A 15,795-nucleotide genomic window follows, 5' to 3' on the forward strand; every position below is an offset into this window, starting at 1 on the left:
TGCCCCGTCCCGCAGCGGGATGGGAAGGCCCAGATGATGAAGCATGACACCAAGGGCCCTTTTGGTGTGTGAGGGGTATTTTAACCAACAGTGTGTACTCCATCAACAACAGGATATACACTGACTCCATACGAGGTGGACCCTATTGATTCTTTGAACTTCAGTAAAGAGGAGGACGTGCCCACCTTGGTGCCACCCAGCACCACCTCTTCACTCCCCTTATTTTGATTTTTCTTGTTCAACAAGACCTGTCTCCACTCCAAAATCTCCAACCTCGGTACCAAAGACTCCAAGGCCTGATTCAGAGACACCTAAGCCCTCTAACAAGCCTACCAAGCCAAAACCATCTTCGGCACCGAAACATTTGCCACGGGACTCGATAACGCCTCCTACAGCAAAAACCACAAAACAACCCCTATCGGCACAGAAAAAATCGACGCCGAAGAAGGTTGTAGAAGAAGAACTGTTTAGACCAGATCCTAAGCAAAGGAAAGTCCATATCAATCCAAAAACTGGACATGTGGAAGCTATTCCTTACAAGAAGAGACCAGCAGATACACCACTTCTACCTGGGGTCCCTGACAAAAAGAAGGATTGTGCAACTTCCCCAATGCACCCTTCCTCTCCTTCACCTTCTTCCTCTCCTATCCCTCCTTACATTGAACCTACAGTTTCTCCTGTTCAATCTCCTGCATCATCACACCACACTGATGAGGAGTATGATCTAGGTGGGGGAAATGACATACCAGAGCCACATGCATACCCTGTAGATGAAGATGTCAATCCAGAATACCCTAGAGATGACGATATATATGGTTTCCCACCACACAATGTGCCCGACATTCCTGATCCTCAGTCTTACCCAACAAAACCTTCCCCTCCAGAAGACAGTATTGGGTTTACTCGTCTCTTAAATAGAGCTGCCCTTTACCACGGGGTTTCAATGCACTCTGATGCCATTGATGAGGATTGTTTACTCAATACATTTGAGCAGTCACAAAGGTCTACGCAAATACTACCCATGATCAAAGGAGTCATTAAACATGCTCTAGAAATATTTAAAGACCCGGTACGCTGTAGGGTGTTAAATCTAAGAATAGAAAAGAAATATAGGTCAGCACCATCTGATCTAGTCTATATTAAGGGGCATCTGCCACTAGACTCTTTAGTAGTGTCTAATGCACGGAAAATACCTAATTCCCAGACTTCTGGTGATACGCCCCCACCTGACAAAGAATCCAAGGTCATTGATGTGTCAGGAAAACGGATTGCTGCGCAGGCTACAAATATGTGGCGCATAGCAAATACACAAGCCCTGCTCTCACGATATGACAGGGCTCACTATGACCAATTAGAAAAATTCATGGAGCACCTCCCAGATCAATACAAAGATCAGGCAACAGAGCTCATACAAGAAGGAAAATTAATATCTAATGCCTCAATTAAATGTGCACTAGATGTAGCTGACACAGCATCCAGAGCAGTCAATACTAGTGTTATACTCAGACGACATGCGTGGTTACGCATTTCAGGGTTTAAAACGGAGATACAGACTACCATCTTGAACCAGCCCTTCAATCAGAACCAATTGTTTGGGCCGGAAGTAGATAATACACTATCGAAAAAATGAAGAAAGACAGACACAGCTAAGTCTATGGGTGCATTACAATCCACTCAGACTAGAAGTTCTTTTCGCCTCTCCTTTTTACAGAGGAGGCTCTAAGCAAACCGGTGCAGATACAACATCATCTTTCAAAACGCACACACAGACCTCCTCTAACAAAGGCTACTTTAGAGGAGGATACAGAGGCAATAATAATAAGGGAAGAGGTAGAGGTAACAACAACAACCGCTCCTCTTCCACTCCCAAACAGTGACTTCCCTCTGCCTCCCCTACAGCATTCCACTCCTGTGGGGGGCAGATTATCACAGTTCCTACCTGTCTGGAATTCCATCACAACAGACAGGTGGGTGAGACAGATTATCCAACATGGCTACTGCCTAGAACTCACCCCACCCCCCAAACATACCACCCAGGCAGCGTCCAATGTCTACAGACCATATGACCCTGCTGCAACAGAAAGTTTTAGCACTTCTACAAAAGGATGCTATTCAAGTAGTCCCTTTACAGGTACAGGGAACAGGAGTTTACTCCCTGTACTTCTTAATCCCCAAGAAGGATGGGACACTGCGACCAATTCTCGATCTCAGGCCCCTCAACCATTACATACAATCAGATCATTTTCACATGATCACTCTGCAACAACAGGGTCACAACAGCACCACGAGTGTTCACAAAGTGCTTAGCAGGAGTAGCGGCACATCTCAGAAGACAACAGATACATGTCTTCCCTTATCTCGACGACTGGCTCATAAAAGCAAAATCATTCAGTCAATGTGTCCAACACACAAAGCAAATAATTCAAACACTGCACGACTTAAGGTTTACCATAAACTACACCAAACGCACCTAGAGCCTTCGCACGTCCATCAGTATCTAGGAGCTACCATAGACACATCTACAGCTCTAGCGTATCCAAGTCCAGCCAGGATACAGAGCATTCAGACCTTAGTCTCCGTTTTTCAACACCAGCAGTCTCTCCAAGCCAGAGTGTTCATGAGACTAATAGGCATGATGGTGTCTTGCATCTTTGTAGTTCCACATGCAAGACTGCAAATGCGCCCACTACAAGAATGTCTAGCACAACCGTGGAATCAGGCTCATGGTCAGCTCACAGTGTTGGTAGACAGCCGTACATATCGCTCTCTGCAATGGTGGAACACCAAAAACTTGACAAAAGGATGGCCGTTCCTAGAGCCTGTTCACAGCTGGTGCTCACAACAGACGCATCCCTCACGGGATGGGGATCCCATCTCTTACACTATACGACACAAGGCCAATGGAACAATCCACAAAAAATGTTCCATATCAACCATCTAGAGCTGCTAGCAATTTTCCTAGCACTCAAGACGTTTCAATTGCAAGTTCAAAACAAAGCTGTCTTCATCCGGACGGACAATATGACAGCCATGTACTATATACAAAAACAGGGGGGGGGGGGAACTCTCTACAACTGTCCCAGCTCGCGCAGAACATTTGGAGATGGGCCATTCCTCAAAACATACACCTGACTGTAGAACACCTTCCAGGAATTCACAATCAGATAGTGGATCTGTTAAGTCGACAGTCACAACAGATTCATGAATGGGAAATACATCCACAAGTTTTTCAACCATTCTTCCAAAGGTGGGGCCATCCACAGATAGATCTGTTTGCCACCCACGAAAATGCAAAATGCCCAACCTACGCCGCCAGGTTTCCACACCCACGGTCGGAGGGGAATGCGATATGGATGAACTGGTCAGGCAGATTTGCGTACGCTTTTCTGCCTCTCCCACTCATTCCACTAGTAGTGCGCAAACTCAGACAACAGTCTCTCAAACTAATACTAGTAGCTCCCACATGGGCACGTCAGCCGTGGTTCACCACACTACTAGATCTCTCTCTGGCTCCACACCAAAAATTACGGCTCACGCCCTCCCTGTTAACACAGAACCATGGAGAAATAAGATACCCAGATCCAAGCCAACTGAATTTGGCGATCTGGCTCCTGAAGTCTTCGAGTTTGGTTACTTAAACCTACCACCAGACTGTATGAACATAATTAAAGAAGCTAGAAAACCCACTACCAGAGCGTGTTATGCCGCTAAGTGGAAAAGATTTGCAATATATTGTAAAAATAATCACATTGATCCACTGGATGCTTCCATCCAAAATATAATTTGTTACCTTCTACACCTACAAAGGTTCAATCTAGCTTATTCTTCCATACGCCTGCATCTGGAAGCAATTGCAGCCTATTTACATAATAGACAACATCTATCTCTCTTCAGAGTACCTGAAATCAAAGCATTTATGGAAGGATAAAAAAGAATAATCCCACCTAGGTTACCACCAGCTCCGGTATGAAACCTGAACGTTGTCCTTACAAGACTTATGGGACCCCCTTTCGAGCCTTTACACAAGTGTGAATTGCAATTCCTAACATGGAAGACTGCCTTCCTTGTTGCCATCACCTCTCTCAGAAGAGTTAGTGAAATACAAGCATTCACAATACAAGAACCATTTTTTCAAATACATCCTAACAAAGTTGTTCTTAGGCCTAATCCAAAATTCCTGCCAAAGGTTATCACTCCTTTTCATCTTAACCAATCAGTAGAGCTACCTGTGTTTTTTCAAAACCCAGATTCTGTTGCAGAAAGGGCTTTACACAGCTTAGATGTTAGAAAAGCCCTGTTATACTACACAGATAGGACTAAGTCCTTAAGAAAGACAAAACAATTATTCGTATCTTTCTCTCCCCCACACAAAGGCAACCCCATCCCTAACGGGAGAATTGCCAGGTGGATTGTGAAGTGCATACAGATATGCTATCAGAAAGCTAAACTTACACTAACGATTCCTCCTAGAGCACACTCCACTCGCAAACTAGGAGCCTCTATGGCTTTCTAAGGAAATATACCACTAGAGGACATATGCAAGGCAGCAACATGGTCTACAATACACATCTTCACTAAACACTATTGTGTTGATGTGCAGGCCAAGCAGCAAGCTGCAGTAGGCCAAGCTGTCCTTAGAACACTGTTTCAAAATACTGCAACAGATACAAGCGACCACCGCTAGGGGGGACACTGCTGCACAATCGATGCAAAAGTGTACGATCTGCAGCTCATATACCTCGAACGGAAAATGCTACTTACCAGTATGCATCTGTTCTTGGCATGTAGAGCTGCAGAGTCGTACACGCCCTCCCGCCTCCCCGGGACTTGTATCCGTTCCAGTACTCCTCTTACTTAGATGCGCACGCATGGACATCCTTTCTCTTTACTTCTACTAACTTCATCATTTCCCATCATGGCGAAAAACAATCTGAGGATGGAGTCGATGACAATGCGCAGTATTGTCTAAGGGAGGAGTCACCTATCTCGTGACTACAAAGACTTCTTCCAAGAAGACAACAACCTGCAATCATCCGAGCCCAACACCATCTATTGCAAAAGTGTACGACTCTGCAGCTCTACATGCCAAGAACAGATGCATACTGGTAAGTAGCATTTTCTTTTTGTAAATAAATCACGCAACTGGGACCCCCTCTATATGTAACATTTAATTACCCAGGTCCCAGTACCGTTGGCTGAACCCCTAATTTGTAACGCTTGAATAGGGAAGGCAATGTCTAAAGTGTGTCAAAAATGGCTCTTTAATTTTGCTTACTGCACTGGAACTTAATATTTTAGATTAAAAAAATGTTTATTGATAAAGGCAGCAGATGAAATACAGTGAACATCATACACAGGAGTATTAGAATGTAGAAATGACCCAGTCTCGAATTTTTAATCTTAAATAAGATCTCAAATATCATGTCCCCCAGGAACAAAATAAAGAAACAGGCAGATGAGAGTGGGCACGTTACGTTACAATACTTTGCGTCATCACTATATTTCTTGAAAAATATTTTGAACTGATGAGGAAGCCTCACCTGCAACCTCTAACAAACGAGAACTCATATCTCATTGTATTCTAGACTACCCACATTTGAGCATATAAAGTAACCCCTCTAAATAGCACCTCAGTGGCATCGCTATGGCATTGAGGCACTCTAGCCTTGTGGCCATGGATTCCATCCATGCCAGAGAATCCCTACCTTCAACCAGTGACTAAACACCAGCACTGTACCATCCATCATTGCACTCGGTCCCATTGGGTGCCAGAGCAATGCCTTCAAGCACAGTGCTAGCGGCACCTTTTGTAGATCCTGTAAGTCTGGCCTCCTCTGAGTAGCATGTCACAAAGCGGGAAAAATGTGGATCCTCTCATTCCCAGAGAGCAGCCCTTCACTTTTTGCAGCCGCCTTGATTAATTCCTTTATCTACCAGACGGAGCCCATGTGCACAGCACTGGATTCCCTCTCGCGTGGAAAATATCTTAGCTCTAGTGTGGAATTTACTGTCGATGTACAACAGTTCCCATTATTGAATCTCTGATTATTGGGACTACGGCTGCTAGAATATCATACACTGAAATATCACGTGTTCTAAATATCGTCTCTTTGGGTGGAGAGACGATATCGGGGCTGGGGTGGGGGGCGCATCTTGCTCCCTCTCTTTGTGGGAGCCTTTTCAAGACCTAATGAATTTATAAAGAAGGAATTCCTCTTTGTCTTTGAAAGGTTTCGCTCTTTTCAGCCTAGTGTAGCATTTCTGCATTCAATGATGTATGGTCACTTGAGTCATGCAGGGATCTACTATACAATCCAGGATATGCACTCTGTGTTCACCAGCAAATTGGGGCAGAACCGTGGTCAGCCTGTTGAATCTCCTCTGATATTTGCCTCGCTTGTTGGCTCCAGCATGAGCCTCCTCTATATCACCCGAGCACGCTCCAGGTGTCCACTGATGCTGAGACCTTCCTCTCCTGCAGGCTACATGGCCCCACAGTCAGCAATTATGGAGATGGTGCCATCTTAAGCTGGCCTCACTGTGATGTCTCATCCCAGACTCCCATCCCAACCGGGGGTGGTTCAGGAAACCCCTAGGCATGAATCCGCCTCATGCACAGTCCGCAGATGTGTGTGATCCCTGACACACTTTAGAACCCTTACCTGCAGTCCAGGAAGGGGGGCTTAGCTGAAGCTCCATGCTCGAGTGGCCATCTCTGCTTAAATGTAATCTTTTCATCACATGGGCTGCCTGCACCTTGGTTGCACTGTTCCACTGGCGCTGTCCCAATGACCTACTACCATTGGTGAGCAAGAAGCAGAATAATAAGCTGTTCTGTGCAGCACATTGCACTGACTGTACTAGTATAATAGATATGGATTTTCCATTGCTTGTTCATAACTGTTGTCATGTTTTTCCAACCACCTTAAAGAGGAAATGTCAGTCATTATTTTTCATTTCTTTTTATCTCCACAGGATAGTGGACGCCTGCTCACCAGGTAAGCATTTTTCCCATCTCACATTGTGTGTAATGTGTGTGGGAGTGTAATGTGTGTGGGTGCTGATAATGCTCAGACCTAGCCATGAACAACTGGGTGATGTAAGGCCAGTCTGCCAAGATCATGATCCAAGATCGATGACCGATGAGTTGAGGGGAGGGATCTAAATTAATCCGTAAAACCCGATCGAAGGTGTTGAGATCGATCAGGATTTAAGACAGCAGAAGGAACTTTGCTTCTTGTTTCTGGCATATTGAACCATGTTGTCCTGATTCAAAGAAGACCTGATGCACTGAAGATGCCATGTTTTATGTTACAATGTGACAACTTTGAAATCACCCCCCTCCCTCCTTCGTACCTCCCCCTTCCTGTGTTGTTGAGAGGCCATTCGCCTCACTTTTATGTCATTTAAGAATTGCCAATAAAACACTTTAAAAAAAAATACAATTTAGATTATTCCCTCTCTCACCACTTGGTGCGAAGCCAAACAGTCGGTACTTTAGGGACATGATCCTGCCAGTGCTTTCAGACTGTGAACTCATTGATAGGCGTGCACAAGTTCTTAGCACCGTTATCAACTTGTTGGCAGATCAGGCTATTTGAGAAGGCCACCCGTGCTGCATTTTTTTTTTTTTTAGAACATACTTTATTGGTTTTCCTTTAGGCAACATCATGTCCTTGTTGCAAATCTTGAAGGTGATGGTTCTCTCTGCGCCATCTTTGGACCACAGGGACTAGGCATTTCACTTTCGCCAGCAGGGCCTTCCCGGATGCCAACTAAATGTACTGGTCCAACCTCCCAACTTTTGCTGGAAGTGGCCGATAGTTCCACTCTGACTGCTGGGGCCACACAGTCACAGCTGCAGCGGTGCTGATGCTGACTCCAGCTGCACCTGGGCAAAATCGATACCGAAGCTGATCTCTGATAGGGGCGGCGTCGTCCTGAAGTAAGTCCATGTCACACTACGAAATCACCAAGGCACAACCAAAAACCGTGCAGTGGGATTCCCAGCCTATTCACAATGCCAGTACTATAAAATGATGGAGGCTTTGATTTAGATTCAGTTCAAGGGCCCCCAGAATATTCCTGATGATGAAGGCAATGATGGAGGCAGACAGTGACTCTCTCCCCTTTTATTATACTAATGCTCGCCTATACATAGAACTACAGAATGCAGGGTGTTGGATACCTGTCCAGAAACTGAGCTTGGAATCATTTCAGTGTCCACCCACTACGGAGAGTGCCTCTCTCAGGGCAGTGGTACTCAGGGCAGCAAAAATCCTTAAATTACAACTGCCCACTGTACTGACAAAGTCAAACCTGCTTACTAAGATTCTACAAGGAGGGAAAACCTTATCAAAACACTGCCCTTCAAGGGGGCTCTTGCAGACACTTTGACAGCCCTGTGGGCAAAGCCATGCTCGGCTCCCCTAGTGAGTTGACCTTTGGCAAGGCGACACTGGCCTACCCATGATGACCCGGCCTCCTTGACTCAACACCTTGACTCTTCTGGTGCAAGCATTTATAAGTGAAATAAACCAAATGCATGCTGTCCTGCTCTGTCAGAAAGGGAATCTAAATGGATTGTTGCATTTGGTAGAAAGGTGATCTCATCTGTCAGTCTAGCCCAGGGGTCTCCAACCTTTTCTACACTGAGAGCTAATTATGTTCAATGAAATGCTTTGAGAGCTACTAATATTATTAGTGTTGTGTAATTTCAATTTTGTTATATCTATATTAATTCAACCATGCAAAAGCTTTCTAATTTAATAAGCTGGGCTGCACACAAGAGTGCTACTCAGAGGTAGCTGAAGTAGCTTATGAGCTGCTCGTTGGTGACCCCTGGTCTAGCCCAATGCTCTTTGAATACAGGCTGCCTTTTGGGCTGGTACATACACACTTTGGAATCAACAGCCAGCTGACCAGAAGACTACAGGCCCTTCAAAACTCAGCAGCCAGGCTCACGTTCAGGCTTTCTCTCCACACCCATGTCACGCCTCACCACAAAGACCTCTACTGGCTCCCCATCTATAAATATGCAGTCTTCAAACTCCTTACACATATATGAAGAACCATGTAAAATCTAGGGCCTGCCTCCCTCAAAAATTGTATTGATTCACACACACATACCAGACACCCCACTCAGTTGGCCTCTCAATCACACACAGCCCCCACATATTTAGAACCAGATCATGAGGTTGTGCCTTATCTTACCTACTACTCTACTGGAGCCTGGAATGACCCGTCCCTTCACATCAGTTCTCGAGTTCATGAAAAAAACTGAAGCCCTGTGTTTCATGTACACCCAACCTAAGCAGCACCTGCTTATCAGCACCTGGATACCCTCTGGGGCGAATTACGTGCTCTACAAATACACATAACATTAAGAAGTATGTTTCAACAATTTGCTCCTTATGGAGTTTGTTGGTGCCAAGAACAAGCATTTGCAATGCGATAGCTCTCAATTTTGCGAGAGTTTAAGATATTGGCATTGTAAATGACAATGCCTTTAATTTATCTGTTTTGATAATTAACACATAAAAAAGGCATTGTCATTTACAATGCCAATAGCTCAAACTCTTGTGAATGTGAAACCTATTTCATTTCAAAGAAGCGGCCCGACATTGTCCAGGGCTGCTTGGGAAGTGAAAGCGCGCATCGATCGCTGACTGTTGCAGGAAAGCATGTCGTTCGCGCATTAGGAGAAACTCATTAAAGAAAATAGACTAAATAAGACGTACTGTGTAACAACCGAAGTAAAAGTGCCAGTCCTCATGGGAGGTTACAAATAAAGATAAGGTGGTACTAAGGAGGGATTATTGAGCCTATTAACGAATCAGAAGCCATCATTTACAAAGGAAAATGGCACTAGCCAATGAAAAATATGGGCAGAGAGTGGGCGGAGCTTCACGTCCTTACTCAAATACAGCATGCCTCGCAGAGCTGTGTATGCGCTGCACAGACCCGACCTAAAAAGGTGGTATAGAAAAGCACTCTAACCCCCTCCAATCTCTCCCCCCCACCCTGTCCCTTGTCCACCAAAGAAAGAAAAGTGTTCAGCATTAAGAACTCATTGTGTAACTCCAGTCTCGCCCCCGGTCTCCCTGTGGTCGGATAATCTCAACAGGCGAAGATACCTTGGGCAAGTGACTTCCCTAAACTCGGAGGAGCGAAGGGATAAGAAGGGTCGCCACAGCTCTGCAAACGAGGAGCCCTTCCCAGCCATAGTCAGTGCTTGGTCGTTATTCTAAAAGTGACTAATCTATGATTAGATAAAGAATCCACCAGTAACAATATTAGCCTTAGGTAACTTGTTTATTAAATATAAATGTAAATTAACACAAACTTTTGTGTATGACAGTAGACCTAGAATATTTTAGTATTTATTACATTATTCAACCACACATTAAAAACTGTGATGAGAAGAGGCTTACTGACCTTGTGTTTTTTTCTTACTGTAATTGACCTGTCTATAATGCATTTTCTCCGTCACTCCGACTTTTAGCACCACCCCGAAGAAAAGCTGAGCTGTAGAAAAGCTGCTTCTCTTCAGATTACTTTGTAATAGGGTTTTCTAGCAGCCTTAATTCAGTTATGGCGGTCGCCGTGTAAAGTGTGAAAAAGGTTGTTTAATGTGCCATAATCTATTCATTGCAGATTTAACATGTTCAGCCTATTTGAGAAACGTGATATTGGTTTATCTCCTACGCTGATCAATGCGGAGAACTTGTGGTTAATGATTTGTAATAGTTACCATTTATATACATACATTGCTAAAACCGAGATAATAATGCAGCCGCAGCAACATGTTTACCTAGTTGGCGATATTACCATGAAATCATCAATCACGCATGTGTGTTCAGCAAATATTGCTGAGCAAAATGCATATTCATGACCCATATCAGGCTGTCCTTAATTTGTGCTGGTGTTTTCCAGTGCTAAGCACTAACACTTATTTTGTAACATGATCACATATATATAGGGCAGCCTACCACATGGTGCCGCTGTCAATCTATTGTTTTTAAAACCACATGAGCAAGGTGTTTAACAATTAAGTATATGATCCCAAGTAATACCAGGGTACACAGGCCTCTGTTACATCTTTGGGCCACCTAGTACGGTCCAAATTTTTATATTTGTAGGACTGTAATGGTAAGTAGGTATTATTGGTATTTGTGTTTGGCAGCACTGGCTTGGGCCTGATGTGACGCAAGCAGCAGCGGCCTCCTGAGAAATATCCTGGGCCCTGGCATCTACTATTTTACAGATTGAGCACTGATATCGGGTATTATGTGAGAAAACAACATTGAAATTAAGAGTACTGAAAACAACGCAGTCTCCCAGTTCTTATGCTTTATTGATCGATTCCACCTCCTACCCATGTGCACAAAAATGTAAAACATGTCCCCTTATTATGCAAATTCCGTTCCCCTCTGTACAACCCAGCAGTGCACCCATGCCTCCAAAGTGTGCTGTGTGCTCAAGTTTTAGATAATGACATCTAAATGTTGCTCTTAGGTGTGAGGAGATGAAGGTTCCAGAACCATCCGCGCCTTCTCCAGAAGAGGTTCCTCTTCAGAGCTTCCATCAGCAAAACGTCAACCTGAAGAGAATGATAAACGATTTTCAAGGTAAAAACATTAGCATGTTGTTGAATTACGGTACACTTATATTAGATGGCCTTTAGGACAAGTTAAAAGTGACAAAGGGGAAAGGAGCTAACATAAAAGGTTTTTTTTCCCCAAACTTCTTTAAGTCGAGATGATTGGTGATTTGTCGTACGTGACGGAAGAGAGCTTTCTAGTTTCTGTACGTCAAGAATTGAGTGTCTGCAGTTGAAACCTATCAATGAAGTCTGAAGTGACCCAGTAGAACAATGGGAACAGATTTGTTCTGGATGAAAGTAAGGCCATAACATGATAGGATAGTCACTAGTGGAGAGATTCTTAAGGAGAATACACTTGAGACTGGGGCGGTCTGTATTGATTCTCGACATACTGTAATTCATTAGAGCATGACACTTTTTAGCCTAAGAGATTAATTGAGTGCTAGATAGTGGTTGTGGACCCATTGCTAGTAGCTAACAGATGCTACTGAGCCCAACAACGGAGACCTTAGACTGTTGAACCAAGCAAAAGAAGAGCTGATTATGATAGGTATAAAAGAGAGGGCGCAAACCAAAACATCTATGCAAAGCGGCTAGATTCTCCATATAAACCCTGAAACTGAATGGCAAAAGGGACGAACCCTGAGGAATGCTGCAAGTGACATAAAGTTGTAGTGCGGGAGTAGGACCAGAATGATTCTGCTGTTCCTTATCCCAATTTAAGACAGTGACCTCTAAATTGGATTGGTCAGCTGCTTTGGCATATGTAGTTTACTTGTACATCACTTGTAAAGGGGTATACCATATACGCAGAGCCTGTAGACTAAATTGTACTAGTGGACCTGCAGCACTCATTGTGCCACCCTCATAAGTAGCTTTTCAAACCTCTCAGGCCTGCCATTGCAGTGCACGTTTGTGCAGTTTTTCTGCCACTTTGACGTGGCATTTAAATCCACTTGCCAACCCTTAAGCTCCCCTGTTATTGCACACAAGTCACCCCTAAGGTAGGCCTTCGGTAGCCTTACAGGCAGGATGCTGTGGAAGTCAAAGGCAGGACATGTACTTTTAAGTTTTACATGTCTTGGTAGTGACAAACCGCTAAATTCGTTTTTTACTACTATTTGGCGTACTCTCATTTTTTGTTTGTTTAAATTTGTTTGAGTTTCATAATTGTTCTGCAAAAATGATCCAGACACTGGGAGTAAGATTCATGCTGTGGGTAAATGTGACACTTTGCAAAACAAATTCATATATTCACCCCAGTACAGAGATCTGGGCCTAAATCCATCGTTTTTTTGCTCCCCATGCCAGTCCAGTTTGAACCCAGCCATATACAAATCAGTCTTGACCCTGCACCTAATGGCTGGGTGAGAGGTGTTAACCTGAAACCGGTCCCAAGATGCTTGTTTCCGGTTCAGGGAAGTCCTGGCTTGGCAGTTCGGGCTGGACTGTTCCCATGAGGCACAGGGTCAATACTGATTTGCATTTAGCTTGATCTGAACTGAGGTGGCGAGGAAAGAGCTAAAGAACGATGATGGATTCCACCCAGATTTGTGACTGGGGGTGAGTGACTGAAAAGTTTCAGTGCTCCATCTATCATCTCCTTGTGTTTGCTTTATTTGCCCTAAGTTTGCAGGGTATGCCCAGACGTGGGTCCTTTGCTCACTTTGCCACTGGATTCAAGCTAGCCTGGCTGATATGGGGTGTTACCCCGAAACTGGTCCCAGGATGCTTGTTTCCGGTTCGGGGAAGCCCTGGCTTGGCAGTTCAGGCTGGACTGTTCCCATTGGGCACAGGATCAAGACTGATTTGCATATGGCTGGGTTCAAACTGGAATGGCATGGGGAGCAAATAAACAATGGATTCAGGCCCAGATCTCTGTACTGGGGTGAATGTATGACATTGTTTTGCATGCTGTCCATCAATTGTTGTTTTTGCATTTGTCACCCCGAGTGCCACGGGTTTGCCCAGACGTGGTCCCGTGCTCTCCATGCCACTGAACTCAAGCTATCCTGGCTGAAGAGGGGTGAAATCCCGAAATCGGTCCTCGGATGCTTGTTTCCAGTCCAGGGACGACCTGGCCTGGCAGTTCGGACCGTTCCCATGGGGCACAGGGTCAGCATTCCATCCATTTGTATGCTGTAACACTTTTCACCCAAAGTGGGATGGTTATGCCCAGACGTGGGTCCCTTGCTCACTGTGCCACTGGATTCAAGCTAGCCTGGCAGATGAAGGGTGACATACCCTGAAACCGGTCCCAGGATGCTTGTTTCCGTCCAGGGCGGACCTGGCCTGACAGTTCTGTCTGGACTGTTCACATGGGGCACAATGTCAAGACTGATTTGCATATGGCTGGGTCCAAACTGGAGTGGCGTAGTGAGCAAAAGAACGATGTATTTAACCCTTATCTTTTGACTGGGGGAGAATGTTTTTATTGTCCGCCTTCCATCCATCATTTGTTTGCTGTAACATCGTAAAATATTGAGACATGAAAATTTAAAGTTGAGAAAAACATTTAACTTAATGTTTCATGGCAATATCTTTCTTCACTATAAATTTCGCCCATTTAAGACTATATTTGCCAGTTATAAATATGGCACAGTATCTACAGGCCACTGGGAACTAGAGGCCCGCTGCTTGTAAATAAGACTTTTTGAAGTGGGAGAAAACTAAAAATGAAGAGTTAGCTTAATCATTAAGGTAACTATTCATTTTAATTTTCTCCCACTTAAAAGCATCTAGAAGCATCATTTTGTTCACACGCAATATTGAGTTGACAAGGTCATTTATTTATTTTAGACTTGAATACCTCAGTCCTTCAGTTCTTCACATCTGTGCCATGGGTCATAAATCTTAATCCAGCACTGTTCATTATCAGGCCCTGCTCCCTGAAGATAATAATGTAAACTAAACACAGCCTTCCCATAACTTTAAAAGAAAAATGTGACCTTCTGTTTATTTATAATGAACTCAAGGCTGTGAGTTACTCTGAAGGTGTATTTGAGCTCACGATCGAATGGTTGGAGACTCCTGCATTAAAGTAATAAGGACAGGGGCACGAGACCTCTTCTGCTTAACTTCTTCCTCCTCTACCCCTTCTTCCTCCTCCTCCTCCTCCCTAGCTCTCACTGTTACCACCATCCGTGCCACCTCCTCTCGTTCGTTAGAGAGATCACTGCACTCTTCCTAAGGGCAGGGCATCCCCTTGTCTACAGTGGAACCAAATACATCCCCTATGATCCTGAATCCACGGATGACCTGATAGACCACTACGATGTCCATCCCTGGGTGATCAGAACTTGTTCTTTACCTGTCAAAATCTTCCCCACCCGATAACACTACCTCACACTACAAGGTTACATATATGGCAGCTACCTTTTATAAAGTAGATCTGCACTTTGTCCAGGAAGATAGTGACTTCCTGGTTGAAACATTTTCGAAGACCCAACACACACTCCAGTTCCTTTCAATGCTGAAAACATCACCAAAGACCTTCAAAGGGCCAGTCAAGGCTTGGATCCTCACACCCTGGGTCAACAAAAATACAAACCCTCATCCAATGACACGCCTTGTGGTCCACCCAGCGCAGTAACGTGTCAATGCCCAGGGTACAAGAAGAGTAAAAATATTGTTGCAACAGGTTAGAGGGTATCAACACAATCAGCCACACACTGGAGTGGAGTGGTGTGGCTCACTGGTTAGAGGCGGCAGACCCGGAAGCAGAGGACGGCCCGGGACCAGGGTTCAATTCCCGACGCGGCAGGGTCGTGGACCAGGGTCAGCGGACTCGATAATTCTCGCTTCGGTGCCTACTCTAACCAGGGATCACACTCGGCAACTCTGGGCATTAGCTTGCCTCATCTCCACAACGGCCCCCCACATACACCGGGGATGCCTGGTTTCACCTTGGAGATACCCAGCAGGGATCATCTCACAGGGAAAGCCAGGACGGGTTCCCCAGTGGTCTACAGCGCTGGGACGCCCCATTGCTGGGGTAGCCATGCGCTTTACAAGACAACCTAACATAACATAACAACCTAACATAACTGGTAGATTGCTAACTCTGTTGACCTGCTCTCCCGATTAGACAATATTTCCAAAACAAAACTGTTTCATTAGTTATCCCAATAATAATTTAGTCAACCACAATGGCTGGGCACAATCAATCTTTATTTAAAGGAATGATAAAA

At 44.7% G+C, this 15,795-nt stretch overlaps 1 protein-coding gene across 1 annotated transcript in view; it reads left to right on the plus strand.

Annotated features, from left to right (window-relative positions):
- LOC144756182 (E3 ubiquitin-protein ligase TRIM39-like) overlaps positions 1 to 15,795 on the plus strand; it is a 132,603-nt gene that overhangs the window by 107,338 nt on the left and 9,470 nt on the right. Inside the window, exons 5-6 of the mRNA XM_078645774.1 lie at positions 6,976 to 6,998; positions 11,518 to 11,630. Of these exons, the coding sequence (XP_078501900.1) occupies positions 6,976 to 6,998; positions 11,518 to 11,630 (136 nt within the window). The remainder of the gene's footprint in view (positions 1 to 6,975; positions 6,999 to 11,517; positions 11,631 to 15,795) is intronic.

The sequence above is a fragment of the Lissotriton helveticus genome, chromosome 5_1 (assembly GCF_964261635.1).
Source record: "Lissotriton helveticus chromosome 5_1, aLisHel1.1, whole genome shotgun sequence".
Classification (NCBI taxonomy): domain Eukaryota; kingdom Metazoa; phylum Chordata; class Amphibia; order Caudata; family Salamandridae; genus Lissotriton; species Lissotriton helveticus.